The 18,392-nt window shown below is 41.6% G+C and overlaps 1 protein-coding gene across 5 annotated transcripts in view; it reads right to left on the bottom strand.

The window, feature by feature from the left end:
• Mob2 (MOB kinase activator 2) overlaps positions 1-18,392 on the bottom strand; it is an 84,061-nt gene that overhangs the window by 51,485 nt on the left and 14,184 nt on the right. Inside the window, exon 1 of one of the 5 annotated variants that reach the window (XM_076371425.1) lies at positions 15,897-16,829. The exons of 3 other annotated variants lie outside the window; for them this stretch is intronic. Coding sequence is in view for 1 of the 2 variants with exons in the window: in XM_031992387.2 (XP_031848247.1) it covers positions 15,897-15,991 (95 nt within the window). In the remaining variant the exon portion in view is untranslated. Of the gene's footprint in view, positions 1-15,896; positions 16,830-18,392 lie in introns of those variants that run through there. One more of the 5 variants, XM_031992387.2, reaches the window with a different exon arrangement.

Consider the following 18,392-nt stretch of genomic DNA (forward strand, 5'->3'; position numbering starts at 1 on the left):
TATGAAATATTTCAATGAAATTCTGAATCAGAATATTTAGAAATACAAGAAGCTAGATAATAGTGTAATATGAGCACTGGAGTATCAAAATATTGATAATTATTTCTAATACTATTTTCCTGTATTATAAAGGAATAAATCTTGCTATAACGATCTGGATTTGTAGAACGTATTTGATGAAACTTTCGATTGCAAAGGGTCGAGCTGAGAACCGCTGCTCTAAAGAGTTCTCCACTGAGGTTCGATGGAGAGATGTGTCTGTTCGAAGAAAACAGAAGTCGGAAGACAGACTACTCGTAGCTTTCCAGGAAAATTCTATCGTACGCCGACTTTCTATAAATTTTCGAAATCGCTGATTCGTGGAGCTTCTCTTTTCGTTGCGCTTTACATTGCTCGTTTAACCATTTGCGGACGAACGTCGCCATTTTGGCGAGATTAGAACACTGAGTCGCAAATAAATGATCTAATTACTAAGATAGCTGGAGGTCAGTACGTAATTTCCCTTTTCGATACGTAATTTAGCTTCTGCTGACGATATTCTATATTTCAAAGAATCCTCGTCCGCGAAGGGTTAAATTTGCAATGGAGAACGAAGGCAGAAGAACATGTCATTCGTTTCTCAAAGCGTTCACTTCACGTCGCGAAAGATGAAACTTGGATCAGAAAACATCGATCAAACCGATCGATTCCGGGAAAATTCGAAACGATCAACGAAATGCAGTCGCTTCGTGCAACCTCCTCCGATTCCAAGGATCGCGATCCTAAGAACCATCATTCTCCCAAGGATCAAGGAAGAAAAAAGACAGCCTTGCATCAATCACGCCCAATACATTCCATTCGCAATCAGTTTTGGCGATCGCAGACTCCGAGTCAACTTCCAAGCGTTGATAAATTTATTTGGCGTCGATCCTGGGGTTCGGGAAGTTTCCAAGAAGCGTCAACAGGAATAAATCATCCTCGACGGAGGACATAGACCAAAGACGCGCGAAGGCGTGTCGGGATCTTAATACTGGAACCGAGCAATGAGGGTGTCTTCTTAATGAAGTCTAAAGAGAATGCGGAAAGTAGATTTTTCGAATGAAGACCTGCTTCGTAACTTATCGCAAAAGCATCTTCAATAATCATGAAATTAGAATTTCCAGGCGAGTCTAGGCTGAAACCACGTAACGAGAGTAACTTGAAAGATATTGCTAAAAAAAAGGAACTCTAATTATACAGTGACTTTAGAGGAAATCTCATTCGGTTAGTAAATTAACTACGTAACATACAGATCAGCCTTGTATCTTATCGCAAAAGCACCTTCGTAGGTTCAATAATCATGAAATTAGAACTTCCAAATGAGATTAAGCTGAAAGTGACCACGTAACAAAAATTAAACAACTCGAAAGAAGACGCGGTTAAAAAAGGTAAGAACTCTCTGTAATTATACAGTGACAAGGATCAGCATGTAATTTTTCACAAAAGCATCTCCGTGCGTTCGACAACTACGAAATACAAATTTCCAGATGGGATTAAGCTGAAAGTGACCACCTAACAAAACTTAAACAACTCGAAAAAAGACGCGTTTAAAAAGCTAAGAACTCTCTGCAATTATACAGTGACAAGGATCAACGTGTAATTTTTCACAAAAGCATCTCCGTGCGTTCGACAACTGGGGAATACAAATTTCCAGATGGGTTATTTCCAGCCGTCCGCCGGTTTCAGTGTTAACCACGTAATTATCCGGACAATCGAGCGTTTCCCGGCGCGAGGAGACAAGACGGGACGCGCGGAGCCGGCGCTACGAAGATTGGCGCCGGCTCAGGCTCCGCGTCGGTCCAGGACCGACAGGATTACACGAAGGATGCGGATCGATGGCCGAGCATCGCCGCCCGAGAGGCGCCTCGCGCTGCGAGCTCGCCACGACCAACTTTTCCTCGACGTTTGTTTACTCGATCCTTCCCATTCTACGGTCGAGCGGCCATTAAGTCGCTCCCGACGCCATTTTCGACCCGGTTCCGCGACGTCGACGCGTCGAGTCTCTCCGTCCTCTCTCCTGTTATTCCTCTCTTTCACCTCGCGTCTATGCGAACGTAAGTTTGCGAATAATATTCTTGGATACTCTATTTTGCTAGCGAATTTCTTACAACTTCGAGCTGAGAGACAACATTTGCCGAGAGTTAAATGTTAACGGATGATGAGAGGTTGGATAGATGCGAGTAACCTTCGGAGATGAATATTTCGGAAGTGAGTCCTTAGTTTGGCTGAATATTGATTATTTAATGAGGTCAACTTATATCACTATACATAGGAAAACTCAGATATCATATTGTCGTGTAATATATTTTAAATAGATAATCAATGCGAATTAAATTTTATATTTTTTACAGAACAGAAGCAATTCTCTGCTTTATATTAACCCTTTACACTCCGTTGGCTCTGCAACAGATAATTTGCATCACAAATATCATACATTTCAAACTGCAAAATTCTTCTTTCTACTCATATAAAGCAAATGGACAATAGAAATTGAAATAATTTTCCCTTTCCTACACGAAATTTATGTTCCTGAAAGATCGACAACAATGAACTATTAACGTATTAAACGAGTTCGGAGTGCAAAGGGTTAATTAGTTAATTCTCGAGGAGTTCGATCATTTCATACGTTCGAAATAAAATGATTAGATTCTTTTGTCTATAATACTAAGACTACAAGACGGCCGTTGCCGCCATTTGCACCGACATTCACGAGCACTGGACGGCTACGGGCGGCATTTACGTCAACGTGTTAAAAAACTGGGCCATTTCTGCGGACTCGCCCTTTTAAACCCGTCCATTTCGTCCAGGATGTCCTTCGTGCCGCGGAAAGGACACGTGTAACGTCGTTCGCACCCCTTATATACGCCCAGCTCGCTCGAGGAAGGTTTCCACCCTCCGGCAGGAGCGGAAGTCCATTAATCGGCTCGAGTTACGCGGGTTTCGCGGTACCGTCATTTTTCGTCCCGTCGGGAACGGCTCCGGGGAACGCCCCGAACCAGCTTCGCGATGATTCTCGGGCCCTTTGTGCGCGGAGAACGAAGGGAACGCCGCCGATCGCGAGTGTCTGCGCCAGGGGTTGAAAACGGACGTCGATCTCGGTTCCAGAGAGTTCTGGACAAGATTCTCAACAATTTCTGTGATAATGAAGCTTCTGGTTACTTTAACCAGATTTCGACTCTTAACACACTGTTGGTAATTTTACACAGAAGCTATCATAAAGTGAAACAATCTAAATCAACTTTAATTAACCCTCTGCACTCGAGAATACTTTTCTCAACAAATATTCATTACTTCCTGATGAAATATCAATGATATGTTTCACAACTAACATAAAGAAATACCTTGAGTGAATTAAGTAACAGAACTATTTTATTTCGATGTTTCATGTGTTGATGCATTGTAGAAAAATTTAACACTGAATTTAAGGTTTTATCATTTTCATGGGTCAAATTAAATGACGACTGAAAGGCGCCTCTCGAGTGCAAAGGGTTAAAATTAATATTTTAAAACAAAACAAAAATTGCCAAAATTAATGTTTGTTAAACTAAGTTTCGAATCTTCATCACAAGTTTGACACGTTATTGTAAGGCAAAGGGTTAAGAGCTGGCTAGGGTTTCGCCTAGCTCGAAAAGGAGCACGGGTTGTGTGGACAGTGGGCTCAGGTATCGCGGAACGTGGACTTCTCGCGTGTCCAATCGATAAACTGGAAGGTCCGAGTGTCCGTTCAACGGACGGACGTTCTGAGAGGCCATTTGCCGTTTCCAAGGAGTAAACAGGACCTCGATGGAACGCTGATGAAAGAGAACGTCTTCTCTTGATTTAAAGGGACAAGCAACTGATTGGTCGCTTCTGTTCGTTTCAATGTTATTTCATGATTAAACTGGAGTTACTAGGTTCAGTTAATGATAATGAACAGATGTGTAACAAGCAAAGGAACTGTATTTCCCATGGATACGTGCTGAATATTCAAATACGAATACAATATAACGTTCATTCAATTAAACTTGAACTTTTCATAACTATAACGTCCCAATTCGACAGACAGCCTCAACACAGTAACCTCCTATTCTCCACTTCTAACCACGTTCCATTTCCAACTCGTATTTATCACTGTTCATTGTACCTCTACATTATTCTCCAACTTCAAGTTTCTCGTAACCAGATAACTGTTTTTGACGAGTATACTCGTCATGGAGAAGTTGCAGGATTTTGCAGGGTCACTACAAAGTGATTAGTGATTGACTTAGCTATTTAAATTGTACTTTCTGTGAAAAGCAATCACTACTTTCTACCATGACGAGTATTCTTGTCACGACACAAAATCCTGCAACGTCTCCACGACGAGTATACTCGTCAAACACACCTAAATCGTTAAAAATCACGTCAGTCTCACTCGATCGCAACGAAAATCAAAACTCGTTCCCAGAATCGATCCTCTCACCTCCGGGACCACGTTCAATGTCACCCCGATCGTCGGGTTGAAAGGTGAAATTAACGCGACCGTTCTCGGTCGTTTATTATACATACGTTCTATTAAAGTCCCGTCGAAAACGTTCTCAACCGACGCGAGACAGCCGGAAGAGCCCTCGAGATTCTCAAGGCGGTTTCCACGGTTTCCCTCGAACAAAAGCCACCGAAAAAAGTGTCCACTTCCGAGTCTGGTTCGTTCCGCGGGCGAAGGGGGAGCGGGGCGCGGGGGGGAGGTTCCGGGGTTGAAGGAATTGCGGGACGAACGAGCCGCTGACCGCTGCCGGCTAAAATTAATTTCGAGATGCAGACGGGGCGGTTAATTAAGCCGAGTACACTCCTCGTTGGTTCGCGGCGGCTGCGTTTCGCTCGAGCACGCCCGCGAAATTTCTTCGAGCCTTCAAGGGCGAGACCGGGCATTAAACGAAATTCCTTTCATCCTGTCGCTCGGTCGACTCGCGAGAGAATCGCGATCTTGGAGAACATTGTGCTCCATGATTGTGATATTTATTAGATAACTAGAGAAAATTAGGAACTACTAGTAACATCGACTCGTTGAAGTTCATTCATAGAAACTTCAAGATAGATCTATTGGGACCTCAATTGGTTTACAATTTAGGTTGTGTGTTACTAACTAAATTTCTGTAATTGCTCAGAATAATTATCTCGATAATTCTAAATAGAAGAGATTAGCAACCATTTTGACTGATTTTAGCTACATCAATTTCTGTAATTGCTCAGAATAATTATCTCAATAATTCTAGACAGAAGAGATCAGCAATCATTTTGACTGATTTTAGCTAACTCAATTTCTGTAATGCTCAGAGAAATATCTCAATAATCCTAGACAGAAGAGATTAGCAATCATTTTGACTGATTTTAGCGTTGAAATGGAGAAATGGAAATCGTTGGTTTGTTATATACTAGTTTATTATTTATTATTTGTAAATTCCCTGGTTTTGGCACAAGATCATTCCATTTGCTCAAGAGATTCAAAGATCATCGACTCAAAAAAAATTCGAAACATCGAACAGCCTATTCGATTCAAAAGCGAACCTCCTCGATCCACCTATCATTTCCGCGCGATATTCCTCTCTATCATCCGTCCTCGCAATTATTCCACTCTCCGCTCCCAGTAGATTCTTTCCACGCGGTAGAATAACATCTACCGCAATATGCTTCGAGGAGAATCCACATATTCCTCGGGTAAGTACGTGTAAACTGGGCCACGCAAACACCGGATGATATTCGACTTTTTCGTTCGCCGCGGTCGAAGGACGCCGTACGAAGGTCGGCTCGCGGATCCCGTGATTCCCCAATGTCGCGCGGGTTCACGGGTGTTCGACGGGGATTCTTATTGCGGGGGCGTGACGTCCCGGCGAGCAGGACGACTCCGCGGAAGTCAAACATTTGCTTAACCTTAATGCCCACGCCGCGTTTCGCCGGGCCGGAACCGACGCGAGAAAGGGCAAATATTGCGCAAGGAACGGTGCGAAATTAAACGTACACTTCTGCCCGAAAAACTGTGCAATCCGAGCAACGCGCGGACGTGTGTGCCGAACCGGTGAACTTTGTCGCCCTTGAATTCATCGGAAATTAACTCGTTGCCTTGTGATCTCGCGAGACGAAGATTTCTAATATGGTTTAACCCTTTGACGAAGAATCTTTAACCCTTTGCGGACGAAGAATTTTTAACCCTTTGCAGACGAAGATTCCTTGAAGTACAGGAAACGTTTAGCAGACGAAGCTAAATTATATATCGATTGCTTAGATAATTGAAAAAAGGAAACTACGTGATGCAATTATAATATAGAAATATTTTCGAATAATCATCGTTTGATTGAGTGAACTATAGTAATTCGATTTGATTGGGGGGGTTTGATTTTTCATATTTCGAAGACTAAGTCACGAAAGAATGATTTAATTACTCGAATAACAGGCAATCAGCACGTAGTTTAACATCCAGTTAACACTAGAACTACCGAGCATTTAATACAATTAATATACAATTCCCATAAAAATTGTAACAATAGATTATTTTCAGTTTCTTTAGACTTATAGTACTCTAGTCAAACTATTTACTTTCAAAATCGTTTCGAACATTCAATGCTTCGAAAATATCAATACTTGCTAAACAAAAAAATCGAAACCAGTCATTTCGACTGTTACGGTAGTTCTAGTGTTAATCGTTCAATCGTCACATTAAATTTCCCGCGGAAACATTTCCAACAAAATTCACCAACCGTCGATATCCATTTCCTCCAATCAAACATTAACGACCAACTGTTTCGCTTCGAAGAAAAAACAGCCGCAAAACAAACAATTCCCCAACGATCCCTAACGACAGAGTAGCTCCATCGACTCGTAAAAGTAATTACACAGCCAGGAATGAACCGTCGATGATTCCATGCATTATTCCGATGAACATTCCCGCGGATGACGGGACGGTTCACCGGAGAAGCGAAATCCACCGCGGGGAACGCGATTATTCGCGCGACTGCCGTCACGCGGTAACTCGTGTCGCGACTGAACATCGCGTCAGAATTCGAAAAAAAAAAGAAAAAAGTGTGCCGAGAAGAGAGACAGAGAGAAAGAGTTGCGTAATTGGTCGCACAAGTGTTTCGTAAATCACGGGGACGGGCAGCGCGAAGCGTTTTCCGGGATTTCAGCGCTCGCGCGAGCGATTCCGCGCCGGCCTTGAGTCCGCCTCGCTGAAATCATCAAAGGAGAATAATAAACTGCGCGTTCCAGCGCCGAAAGGATATAGGCGAACGCGTCGTCGTTAATCACGGCTGAAATTTCGCTGGTTGGACTCGACGCGAGTGGAATGTCCCTTTTGTCAGCTGGAATCGCTGTTCTCGAGTGTGCGTGTCGTGCGGAGAATTTTCGATTGTTCTGTCGCTTGTCATTGATTCGATTGGCTTGTATGCGTGAAAATGATGGATGGAGTGAATGATCTTTGATGAATGATTAGCAGTTGATACTGTTCGATAACGTGGGTTGCGAGGATTATTTTGTTGTGGTAATGAGTGCTTTGTTTTGGCAGTGGGAGTTTGGGAGTTGGATCATTGATGAGTGGATAGATTGAATGATTCAGCGGTTGAAAAATTGAAGAATCGAGCAATTCGACAGTCGAAAAACTGTAGAATTGAACGACTGAAGCATTGGAAAATTGAAGGATTGAAATATGGACGAATTGAACAATTCGGCAATTGGTAAATTGGAGAATTGAATAATTCAGCGGTTGAAAAATTGAAGAATTGAACAATTCAACAGTCAGAAATCTGTAGAATTGAATGACTGAACCATTGGAACATTGGAAAATTGAAAGATGGACGAATTGAACAATTCGACAATTGGTAAATTGAAGAATTGAATAATTCAGCAATTGGTAAATTGAAGAATTGAATAATTCAGCAGTTGAAAAATTGAAGAATTGAATGATTCGACAGTCGAAAAACTGTAGAACTGAACGATTGACCATTGGAAAATTGAAGAATTGAAAGATGGATGAACTGAACAATTCGGCAATTGGTAAATTGGAGAATTGAATAATTCAGTAGTTGAAAAATTGAAGAATTGAACAATTCAACAGTCGAAAAACTATAGAACTGAACGACTGAACCATTGAAAAACTGAAAAACTGAAAAACGATCGAATCAAACAACTGAAAAATAGAAAACCAGTAAAACCGAGAAACTGAACCATATCTTGCGAAACTTCTCCATTCCAGCACCGAACTTCAAATCCGGCGCATCGAAATCCGCGCGAAAACGCGACAGAGCCGCGCGTAAAATATTTGATTAAATCTCAGAGTTTCCATTCGAGTCAACGTTTTACGCGCAATAACCTCTTAGCTCGATAAAATCGATGCCGGGGGTTATTCGGTCCGACAAAAAACCCGATTACCGGCAGGAGACTTCCATTTCACTCGTAAGCGTGCGAACAACAGTAAAGTTCAACGAATCGAATGTAAATCATCGGAATGGCCATCGGTCTACTGAACCGCGAAGATCGATGCACTTCGCCGGGCAGAGGCGGCCGGTCGGCGCAGTTTTCGAATTCTTACGATGCCACGCGAACACGCTCCGGCGTTTTACATTGTAAATCGCGCCGACAACCGACGGAAGAATCGAGTCACCCGGCCAGAATTTATATAAATGCAAATCCCTCTTCTATCTCCCGGGCGCAGTCATTATTACACCGCGGATATTTATGCAGATGCACTCTTTTTTATTTAATATCCGGTCTCGTCGAAAATTCAAATTTCAACTGAGCCGCGAGTCAAATGAAATCCTCGTCGAAATTTATTAACTCTCTAACGTCGAGTCGAACTCTTGAACATTTTCAACCGATGCAAATATTATTCGTTCAATTTATATGTAAATAAAATATTGATGATCTGTTATCGATCTTTAACCTTTAGATTAACCCTTTGCGAACGTCGACGTTTTGAGATCAGATCATGGTTGCAACACTAGGTCATAAGTGATTTAATTACTAACAGCAGATCAGCATGTTTTCCCTTTTCCAGTTATCTAAGCAACCGATATGTAATTTAGCTTTATCTGACGGTTTCCTGTATTTCGAAGCTTCGTCTGCGAAGGGTTAACCCGAGGGTTATTCGATTTTCCACACATCCAAATTTTGTACTCAGAAGGAAAATAAAAGATCGAAGGAATGTTGCATTTGTCATTTTCGCTGAAGATACTATGAAAATTAGTTGCAGTTGATAGATTACAAAACCATGCTTCCTAATTAGTTGCAAGAAATGTCATTTATATTTCAGCTGGATACGTTCGATCTGTTTATTTTGAAAATCACTCGAGTTCGTTTGAAAAGAAGTCGTTTTAAAATTAAATAGTAACGTAGAATTGTAATTGTTACAAGTAGAGCGTGGATTTCGATGCATTTCTGAGAAACTTGGAAGTGCGACATTGCATTTTACGAAAATACATGGAGAATACTCGAAGCGCATTTGAATTTGAAGATTTATAGTGTAACGTGGCCATTAACTCGGTTTCTTGGGAAATGGACTTACGCCAGTTCCAAAATGAATAATACATTTATTTATTTTATCATTTGCCGTTCGTATCTTATGTTATCCGGGTCGTCGCCGAGAGGAATAGTAAATTACTTGCGATTTCACTTTTTCAACGATGATGTAACGAGTGTATAGTGAATCCGTCGTATATTATGAATAAAAGTAGGATCACTTATTCATCACTCGTGTCTCGTAACTAATTTATGAATTATTCATAATATATTTATGTACTAATTGTGCTCATTATCTGGTGACGTTAACGTCAGTCTTTTACCTTTGATATTCGTTTCAATTATAATATCTACGCATCATTTCGGTAAATGGTTTCATATCAATTATTTTCATTATCTTTAATCGTTCGTTCAGTTCGTTATCGGTCTACTTATCTTTATGCAAACTCGAAGCTTAGTCCTTACTAGCTAGATGTTATCTGGATAGATAGATAGCTAAGTAGCTAGGCAGCTAGCTAAGTGACTATCTATCTATTTAGCTAGGTAGCTAGCTAGATAAATAACTATCTATCTATTTAGCTAGCTAGGTATTTATCTAGCTAGGTATTTATCTAGCTAGGAATTTATCTAGCTAGCTACCTAGCTAAGTAACTATATATTTGTCTAGATAGTTAGCTAAGTAACTATCTATTTGTCTAGATAGTTAGCTAAGTAACTATCTATTTGTCTAGCTAGCTAGCTAGCTTCAAGAACAGTACTAGAAAAACGGAACTACGATAGAAAACAGTTCTTCGTAAAAAGATATTATAAAAAGCACTCTACCTTCAATAATCCATACACTTTTATCGTCCATTTTCGGTGCCATCCGACTTTTGAGTGATGTGGCAGTCAAAGTGTTAATTATATTGCCAAGAATAATTCTATTGAAGGATTGATCGCCATTGCTATTAGAAGATTCATTACGAAATCTAACTAATTCCATGCAACGTTACATTTTTATCGTCCATTTTCGGTGTCATCCGACATTTGAGTGATGTGGCAGTCAAAGTGTTAATTATATTACCAAGAATAATTCTATTCAAGGACTGATCGCTATTGCTATTAGAAGATTCGTTACAGAATCTAACTCCATGCAACGTTACTTTTAGCGTCCATTTTCGGTGTCATCCGAATTTTCAGTGACAGATTGCCAACGGTCTCGAATAAATAATCGAATTACACTACCAAGAATAATATTAATCCAGCAGAATCGATCGCTATAGCCATTATAAGATTCATTATGAAATCTTTAAACATTTCATCGTTAGCCCGATAAATTGTTCGACAACCACCGCCAGATAATCCACAGAAAAATCGAACACCTAGAAAAAGTGAGCTAAATCTCGACGGCATTGAGCGCGGCGCGTTTCCCGGCCACTTTCACGAGCGTGTGGCGTTCCGCTGAGCGGCTAAAAATGTTTTTTGAGTCCCTCGGAACTGTCTCGGAGAGCCGAACGTTCGAACGGCGGTTTCCTCCGCGTGTCCGAGTGCCGATAGCCTCGAGCGGAAACTCGTGACTGCAGGTACGCGGCGGTCCTAAGCAAAATGGACGCCGGCGTAATCCTTGGGACACGTAAATCCGCGCGGCCCGAGTCGATTTCAGTCGAGATCGAAGCACGACACGCTTCCGTGTCCGCATTTAGGACGAACCGTGCTGTGTTGGTCTTCTTCGATCCATTTCTATCTCTCTGGCATCACTGCAGTCAAATTTTCGGTTCTTTGTATCGTTCTGTTACGGAAGATACCTCGGAATTCGAGGAACATCGCGAAAATTTCGTTTGATCCTTTGAACCTTTGTAAACCTTAATAAAATATTAAGTTACGTTCAATTCTCTTTTGAATTTTATATATTTTGGTATTGTTTCTCGATGTTTTCGGTGCTTTGTATCGCTCTGTTATAGAAGATACCTCGGAATTCGAGGAACATCGCGAAAATTTCGTTTGATCCTTTGAACCTTTGTAAACCTTAATAAAATATTAAGTTACGTTCAATTCTCTTTTGAATTTTATATATTTTGGTATTGTTTCTCGATGTTTTCGGTGCTTTGTATCGCTCTGTTATAGAAGATACTTCGGAATTCGAGGAAATTCGCGAATAACCGTTACCAGTGCACAGTTACGTTTGATCCTTTGAACCTTTGAACCTTTGAAACTCTGAACTCTGAAACTTGGAAACCTTGAAGAAACAACTGCACTGTTAATAATTCAGTGAAAAGAGAAACGAATTTCGTAGTCACCTCGTTTCTACGTTTACTGCGTAAGATAAGGGTTGTCAATAGACAAGCATTTAATCTACGAACTAACCTCTAAGTTCCTACAATTACCGATATTTTCGAAGTATCCGAAACGATTTCGAAAATAGTTTCACTCGGATATTATAAGAGGTATCCGAAGAAATCGAGGGAAATCCAAAGTAGCTTCAGAATTCGTGAAAAAATGCGAGACCGCCAGCGTATTCGGTTGATCCGACTTTTTCAAGCGTTCGGAACGCAGGTCGGACAGATCGCAGCAGCGTTAATCCCGATCGAGGCTCGGAATAGAATCGAAAACATATTTAGATTTAATTCCAATGAGGGCCGGGAATAGAAGCGAAAATATATTTAACGAAAACGAACGTACCCACACGCTCGCGCTTCGATTCGGCTTAGCCGTGGGGCGCCGGTATTTTTAGATCCGCGCGTGTTCCACGCGCCGCGGATCGGGATATATTTTTATGAATGACGGAGGAATCCGTGAAAATTCCTGAATACAGGGCGACACCGGCGAAAGCGAGGAAAAAATTGACGAGCCGGTGTTCGCGGCGACCTGCGCGACGAGCCCCGCCTAATAATAACGAGGCTGGCCGATGAATATTTATCCGGACGGAGAATCGTTCGAGCCGCGGATTAAATGCATTCACGGTACGCGGCGTCTAAGTAACCGATGATGTTGCATCACTGTATCTGTTCGCAATCTAAGTTTAACCGAACCGTATGTCATTCGAATAACTAACGTTCGGCGGAAAGATTCAGCTGCAGATTTATTTCGAATTAATTCGATTACTCGATGATATTTCACGTAATATCAGGAATTTCATTGATTGCACTATTATTTCTTTCATTGTGCTCGATAGAAATATTTCATCGTGAATAATTTAGTGAGCAATAGAATTTCATGTTTGTTCAATCTGTACGTTTAACCCTTTGCGCTCGAAAGTTTTTTATTAGAAGCATTCAACGTTTTCTGATGAGATACAGATGACATTGATGACTTGATTTGACAGTGAAGCTATAAAGTTTGATATTTAATATTATACTTCATATAATGCATCGATCTGAGAAATGTTCACGTAAAACAGCTTTGTCCGTCGATTCGCGTGAATTTCTCGTCGAGTTGGTTTTACAAAATATCGTCTTCGTCTCATCGGAAAATGTTGAAATATTTCTAGTGTATTATTTTTATAGTACTCTTAGCGAAAATTAGAAACGCTATAACATTTCTTCCTTTATTTTCCTTCTTAGTACAAAATTCGGATGCGTGGAAAATTTAATAATTTTAGAGTAGTTTCTTTGATTGGTTAAATATTTGATATTATAACCGGTGCAATATTGGAGCCTACGGAGTTCAAAGGGTTAGGAGTTCCTCGTCGGAAAACATATTCAGTCAGAAATTCCAGTGTCGGTGCGACAATTTCGGATCGGTGCCGATAAGAGACGCGTAATTCTCCGAACGCGACTGTTTGCGTACCGTCTGAGCTCTCTCGTGACGAAAATGGCCTCCGTTATCGGCTCGTTCAAACAATAACCTCGCGAAACGAGCGCGGTTACGAAACACAATCGAACTCCTGCCCGTTTGACACCGTCACGCGCTGCCATTCAGAGAGGGCCATTATTTAGCGGGATAATTGTCGCGGGATAATCGCCCGCGAGTTTTCTTATTCATTAGGAAGCCGCGGGAAATTTTTTTCTCTTTATTGTCCGTTCCAGTGGACGCTGGAACCGTCTGCTATTCGAATTAACCGTTTGCACTCGAAAAATGTTGTCACTGGAAATATTCGATTTATTTTTATGAGATACGGATGACATTTGTTTCAACTGACTTAACGAGGAATCTGTTCACGAAATAATGATTCAGTAGTTGAAAAATTGAAAAATTGAATGATTCAACAGTTGAAAAACTGAAGAATTGAATAATTCCACAGTTGAAAAACTGTAGAACTGAACGATTGAACCATTGGAAAATTAAAGAATTGAAAGATGGACGAATTGAATAATTCAACAGTTGAAAAATTGAAGAATTGAATAATTCGACAATTGAAAAATTGAAGAATTGAATGATTCAACAGTTAAAAGGCTGAAGAATCGAGCAATTCAACAGTCGAAAAACTGTAGAACTGAACGATTGAACGATGGGAAAATTAAAGAACTGAAAAATGAACGAATCAAACAATTGAAAAATGGGAAAATATTAAAACTGACAAATTGAACCATATCTTACGAAACTTGTTTAGCGAGATAATTGACCCCCATGGCATTCAACGTGTTAAATACGAAATTTTACAATTTTGATGCACCAATAGTGACTGAGAGGCACCTTTCGAGTGAAAAGAGTTAACACTGGAATTATCGAAAGGTTAAATCAACGTATCTTGAATTCTCTTCTAAGAAACATAAGAACGTTGATTAATCGACTCATCGAAATTCCGATTGACTCGTACACGTGGTTCAAGCGTTATTCAATTAATTCAACAGTTTCTTGGAATCTCTGTGAAAAATTCGAAATCAATCACTTTATCCAGCTGGGACTGCTGAGTTGCAATTAGTCGACGTGAAATCGAAGGACTCTGGCAAAAATACATTAATCTTGGCTTCCTTGGCACGCCGATCGATCATGTCTGACTGGAGATCGGTTTGAGATCGTCGTTTCTCGGTGACATTGAAATTAATTGGTTCCATAGTTTCTTTTAGATCGTTAATGATAGTTATGCAAGGAAAACTGTAATGCTGGATAAAGTGTACGAGACTGACTCGTTGTATGGATCGTTGTTATTAGGAGTTCGTTAATTAACACTAGGACTACCGAGCATTTAATACGATTAATATGCAATTCCTAAAAATTGTGACAATAGATTTTCAGTTTCTTTAGACACTCATTATAGCATTGAAATGAAACTATTCATTTTCATAATCATTTTGAATATTCAATGCTTCGAAGATATCGATAATTGTGAGATAAAAAAATCGAAACCACTCATTTTGACTGATACGCTAGTTAATAGTGTTAATATGTGATTTACTGTTATACCGGCAGTTAATAGAATATTACAATTCTGTATTAATGTATCGGAATAATTGAAAAATGGTGGACAGAAACAGCTGTCGGTCTCCGAGCACTAATCTGCCGGAATAAATCGCGTATCACATCGGAGCCTGTTATCTCTCGCCACTATCGGGGCAATTAAAAGAGAAACAAATATTGCCTCCGGGGAACACATGCTTTACAACAATCCTCGGCATATTGTTTGCTGATTAATTAACGCGATCTCGGGAACGAACTATTCATGGTCGCGCGCAGTAACTGAATCACCTGTTGATTACGCAACGAATCGAATCCTGCCGATCGAAACCAACGGAAAAAAACCGTGGAAAACGACGCAAGAATCTTCGAATTTCCACGATCTGTAACGACAGAATTAATTCACTTCGAAACGAATGATGCGTCGATTACAAATTCCGAAGTGAAGTTGACAAATTTCAAAAGTCTGTTTCCTGAAACTCAATCGAAATTCTAGATCCTAATCGACGGTTACAACTAAACCCTGTAAATTCTTCGTGACCTAAAATAATCGAATCAATTACTAGGAGACACTTCAAGTTTCTTCCTAAGATTCAACGAAAATTCCAGATCCCAATCGATTACCGATCACAATAACGATTGCCCACATGTCTACGACACAAGGAAACCTGTACATTAACAAGACCTTAACATCGAACTACCAAAAACCCGCAGTATCGCAACAGAACGTCGTTCCAACCCCTAATTTCAGTGCACAACCTAGAAAACCGTGATCCGCGATCGATTTATCAGTCGAAACGCCGTCCGACGATTCCGAGGTGAACTTTCGCACGCGGCGACGATCCGAGAAACGAATTCCGGCGATCGTGAAATCCAGTCTCCGGCAAACGCGTGAAATCTCCCGGTGGCGATCGCCTTTCTCACGGAGAAAGTCACTGCGCAGCCCGTGTGACCGTCGTTCCGGAGAACGAGCGCGCTTTCCGCCGTCGAGGAGGATCGCGAAGAAAACGACGACGAAGAAGAGGATCGGCGAGAAAACGAAGAAGACCGCGAAGGAGGCGACGAACGCCGCGCGGCGACGCGTACGCCCGAGGAAGACTGACCTGCAGAAACACGTGACGGTGTCCTCGACGTCGATGGAGAGGGACGTGTCGATGGCCGAGTACTTGAGCACCTTCCTGCTTCCCAAGCCGAACATCGAACCGACACTGACCAGCCACCGCTGGAGGCGGGCACGCACTCGCGCGAGTTCACGGCGAACGGGAAGATGGAGACGATGCGAGCGATGCGGGAACTTTCGAGGAGGTTCCTGATCGCTGATCGAAGGATGGAACAAAAGAGAAGAGGAGGAAGAAGTTGGAGAAGCTGAAGAGGAATTGAGGAATCGAGGAGTTTGGATAAATGAGCTTGGAAACGAAGAGTTTGGAAACAAAGGAAGCTTAAAGAAGTAGCTGGAGAAGTTGAAGAGAAATTGAGGAGTTGAGGAATTTGAATAAATTAGCTTGGATAACGAAGAGTTTAGAAACAAAGTAGCTAAAGAAGCTGAAGAGAGATTGAGGAATTTGAATAAATGAGCTTGGATAACGAAGAGAAACTAAGGAAAGCTTAAAGAGATGAATAAAGTATGAAGACTATCGAAGATTCCCGTGGATATTAAATGAAGAAAGGGAACGAGATTAGAATGAGAGTAGAGCTGTAAATTCGAGGAGGACGAAGAGAGGAGGATTCCTTCAGGAAGGTTCTGGCGAACAGCTGGCGCGGTGGCTAGGAAGACGCGAGGACGTTGAGCGGAACACGAGACGTGACCTTGAAGAGCGAGGAGAACGAAGGAGACACCGAGGAGGATCGGAGGAGGACGCCTATAGGGGAGAGAGGAGGAAGGAAGAAGGGACGAAGACGAGGAGAAGCGACTGGTCGGATGGTCCCGGCGCGGGCAGAGCGTGGTGATCGTTGAACGCGCAGCCAGCGATGAACGAAGGCACGAGACTGACGTCGGCGTTCTCCAGCCGTTCGCCAGGTACCAACTGTCGCGGCCGCTATCGGCTATCGGCCGCTACCAACGATAAACGGAGAAAGCGATTCGGGGTGGGGAGGGATGGGAAGAGTGGGAGGGAGTGTGTGTACGTGTGTGTGTGTGTGTGTGTGTGTGTGTGTGTGTGTAGATGTGTTGGCAGGTAGTGGCAGGAGAGAGAGAGAGACGAGAGAGAAGAAGCCTTGACGCGAAGAGGAGAAACGAGCCGAAATGTGTTGCGCACCTGGATCACTACGATTGGAAGAGTGTTCGCCTGGCGCGATGTTGAAAGAGAAGAGTGAGGTGGAGACGGATGATTGGATGTTTGGAGAGCTAGGTGGTTGATGTGGAGGAATTAATATGTAAGTGGGTAGCTGGTTAATTAGATGAAGAGATGTAGGTAGATGGAGTAATGGGCAGAGACCTAGATTGTTAGATAGAGATGTTTGGCTAGATGGATGGTTGGATAGATAGCTTGGCTAATTATCTCGATTGGTAGATAGCTGCTTAGCTGATTATCTAGACAAATAGTTGCTTAGCTGAGTATTTAGAGAAATAGATAGTTACTTAGCTAGCTGGCTAGCTAGTCTACTACCTAGCTAGCTAAATAGATAGTTATTTAGTTAGCTAGCTACCTAGCTAAATAGATAGCTAGCTGCCTAGCTAAATAGATAGATAGTTACTTAGCTAGCTAGCTATTTAGCTACTTAGCTACCTACCTAGGTAGATAGTTACTTAGCTAGCTAGCTAGATAGATAGCTACTTAACTGACTATCTACACAAATAGATAGTTACTTAGCTAGCTAACTACCTAGCTAGCTAAATAGATAGATAGTTATTCATCTAGCTAGCTACCTAGCTAACTACCTAGATAGATAGTTACTTAGCTAGCTAGCTATTTAGCTACTTAGCTAACTACCAACGTAGATAGTTACTTAGCTAGCTAGCTACTTAGCTAGCTACCAACTTATCTATCTATCAAGACAACATCTACCTATTAAATAGAAATCCCCTTAGCGAACTGCCTAGATAGATACCTAGCTACCTAAACAGACACATAGCTATCTATTTATATGAATAGCTTCACGAACAAGTATATGAATATATGAAGATTAATAAATAGATATCCAGAGAGTCAAAGATGCGAGGGGAAATACTTGGAAACATAGACGTATACCCTGTTGAAGACAGAGAAGGCAAACGTGAGCACAATGGGGCTTCCCCCCTAAGGACAGCACACGTTTGTCTTTATCCTTCTCTCCGGCGAGCCAGTAAGCTCTTTCACTTTTTATTTCTATCACGTGTCTCCGTCCGCCGTTCAGCCTCCCACTTTGTCCATCTCTCTCTCTCGGGTTAATGTAATTACCGAGAGAGGCCAGCGTTCAGCGAATCCGAACAAGTTCTTACTCTTCGAAGATCCACGGGACGGGATCTCCGACCGCTCGTACCTGCTCCTCAGGGTCGCGGATGATCGCGTTGGAACCTGGATCTTAAGTATACTCTACGGACGTGACTGACAATTGATTTTAACCCCTTCGAGTCTGATCTATACTGTGGAATTTAATATTCTTAATGTCCTTTGAAAATT

Source organism: Nomia melanderi, chromosome 10, assembly GCF_051020985.1.
Source record: "Nomia melanderi isolate GNS246 chromosome 10, iyNomMela1, whole genome shotgun sequence".
Lineage (NCBI taxonomy): Eukaryota > Metazoa > Arthropoda > Insecta > Hymenoptera > Halictidae > Nomia > Nomia melanderi.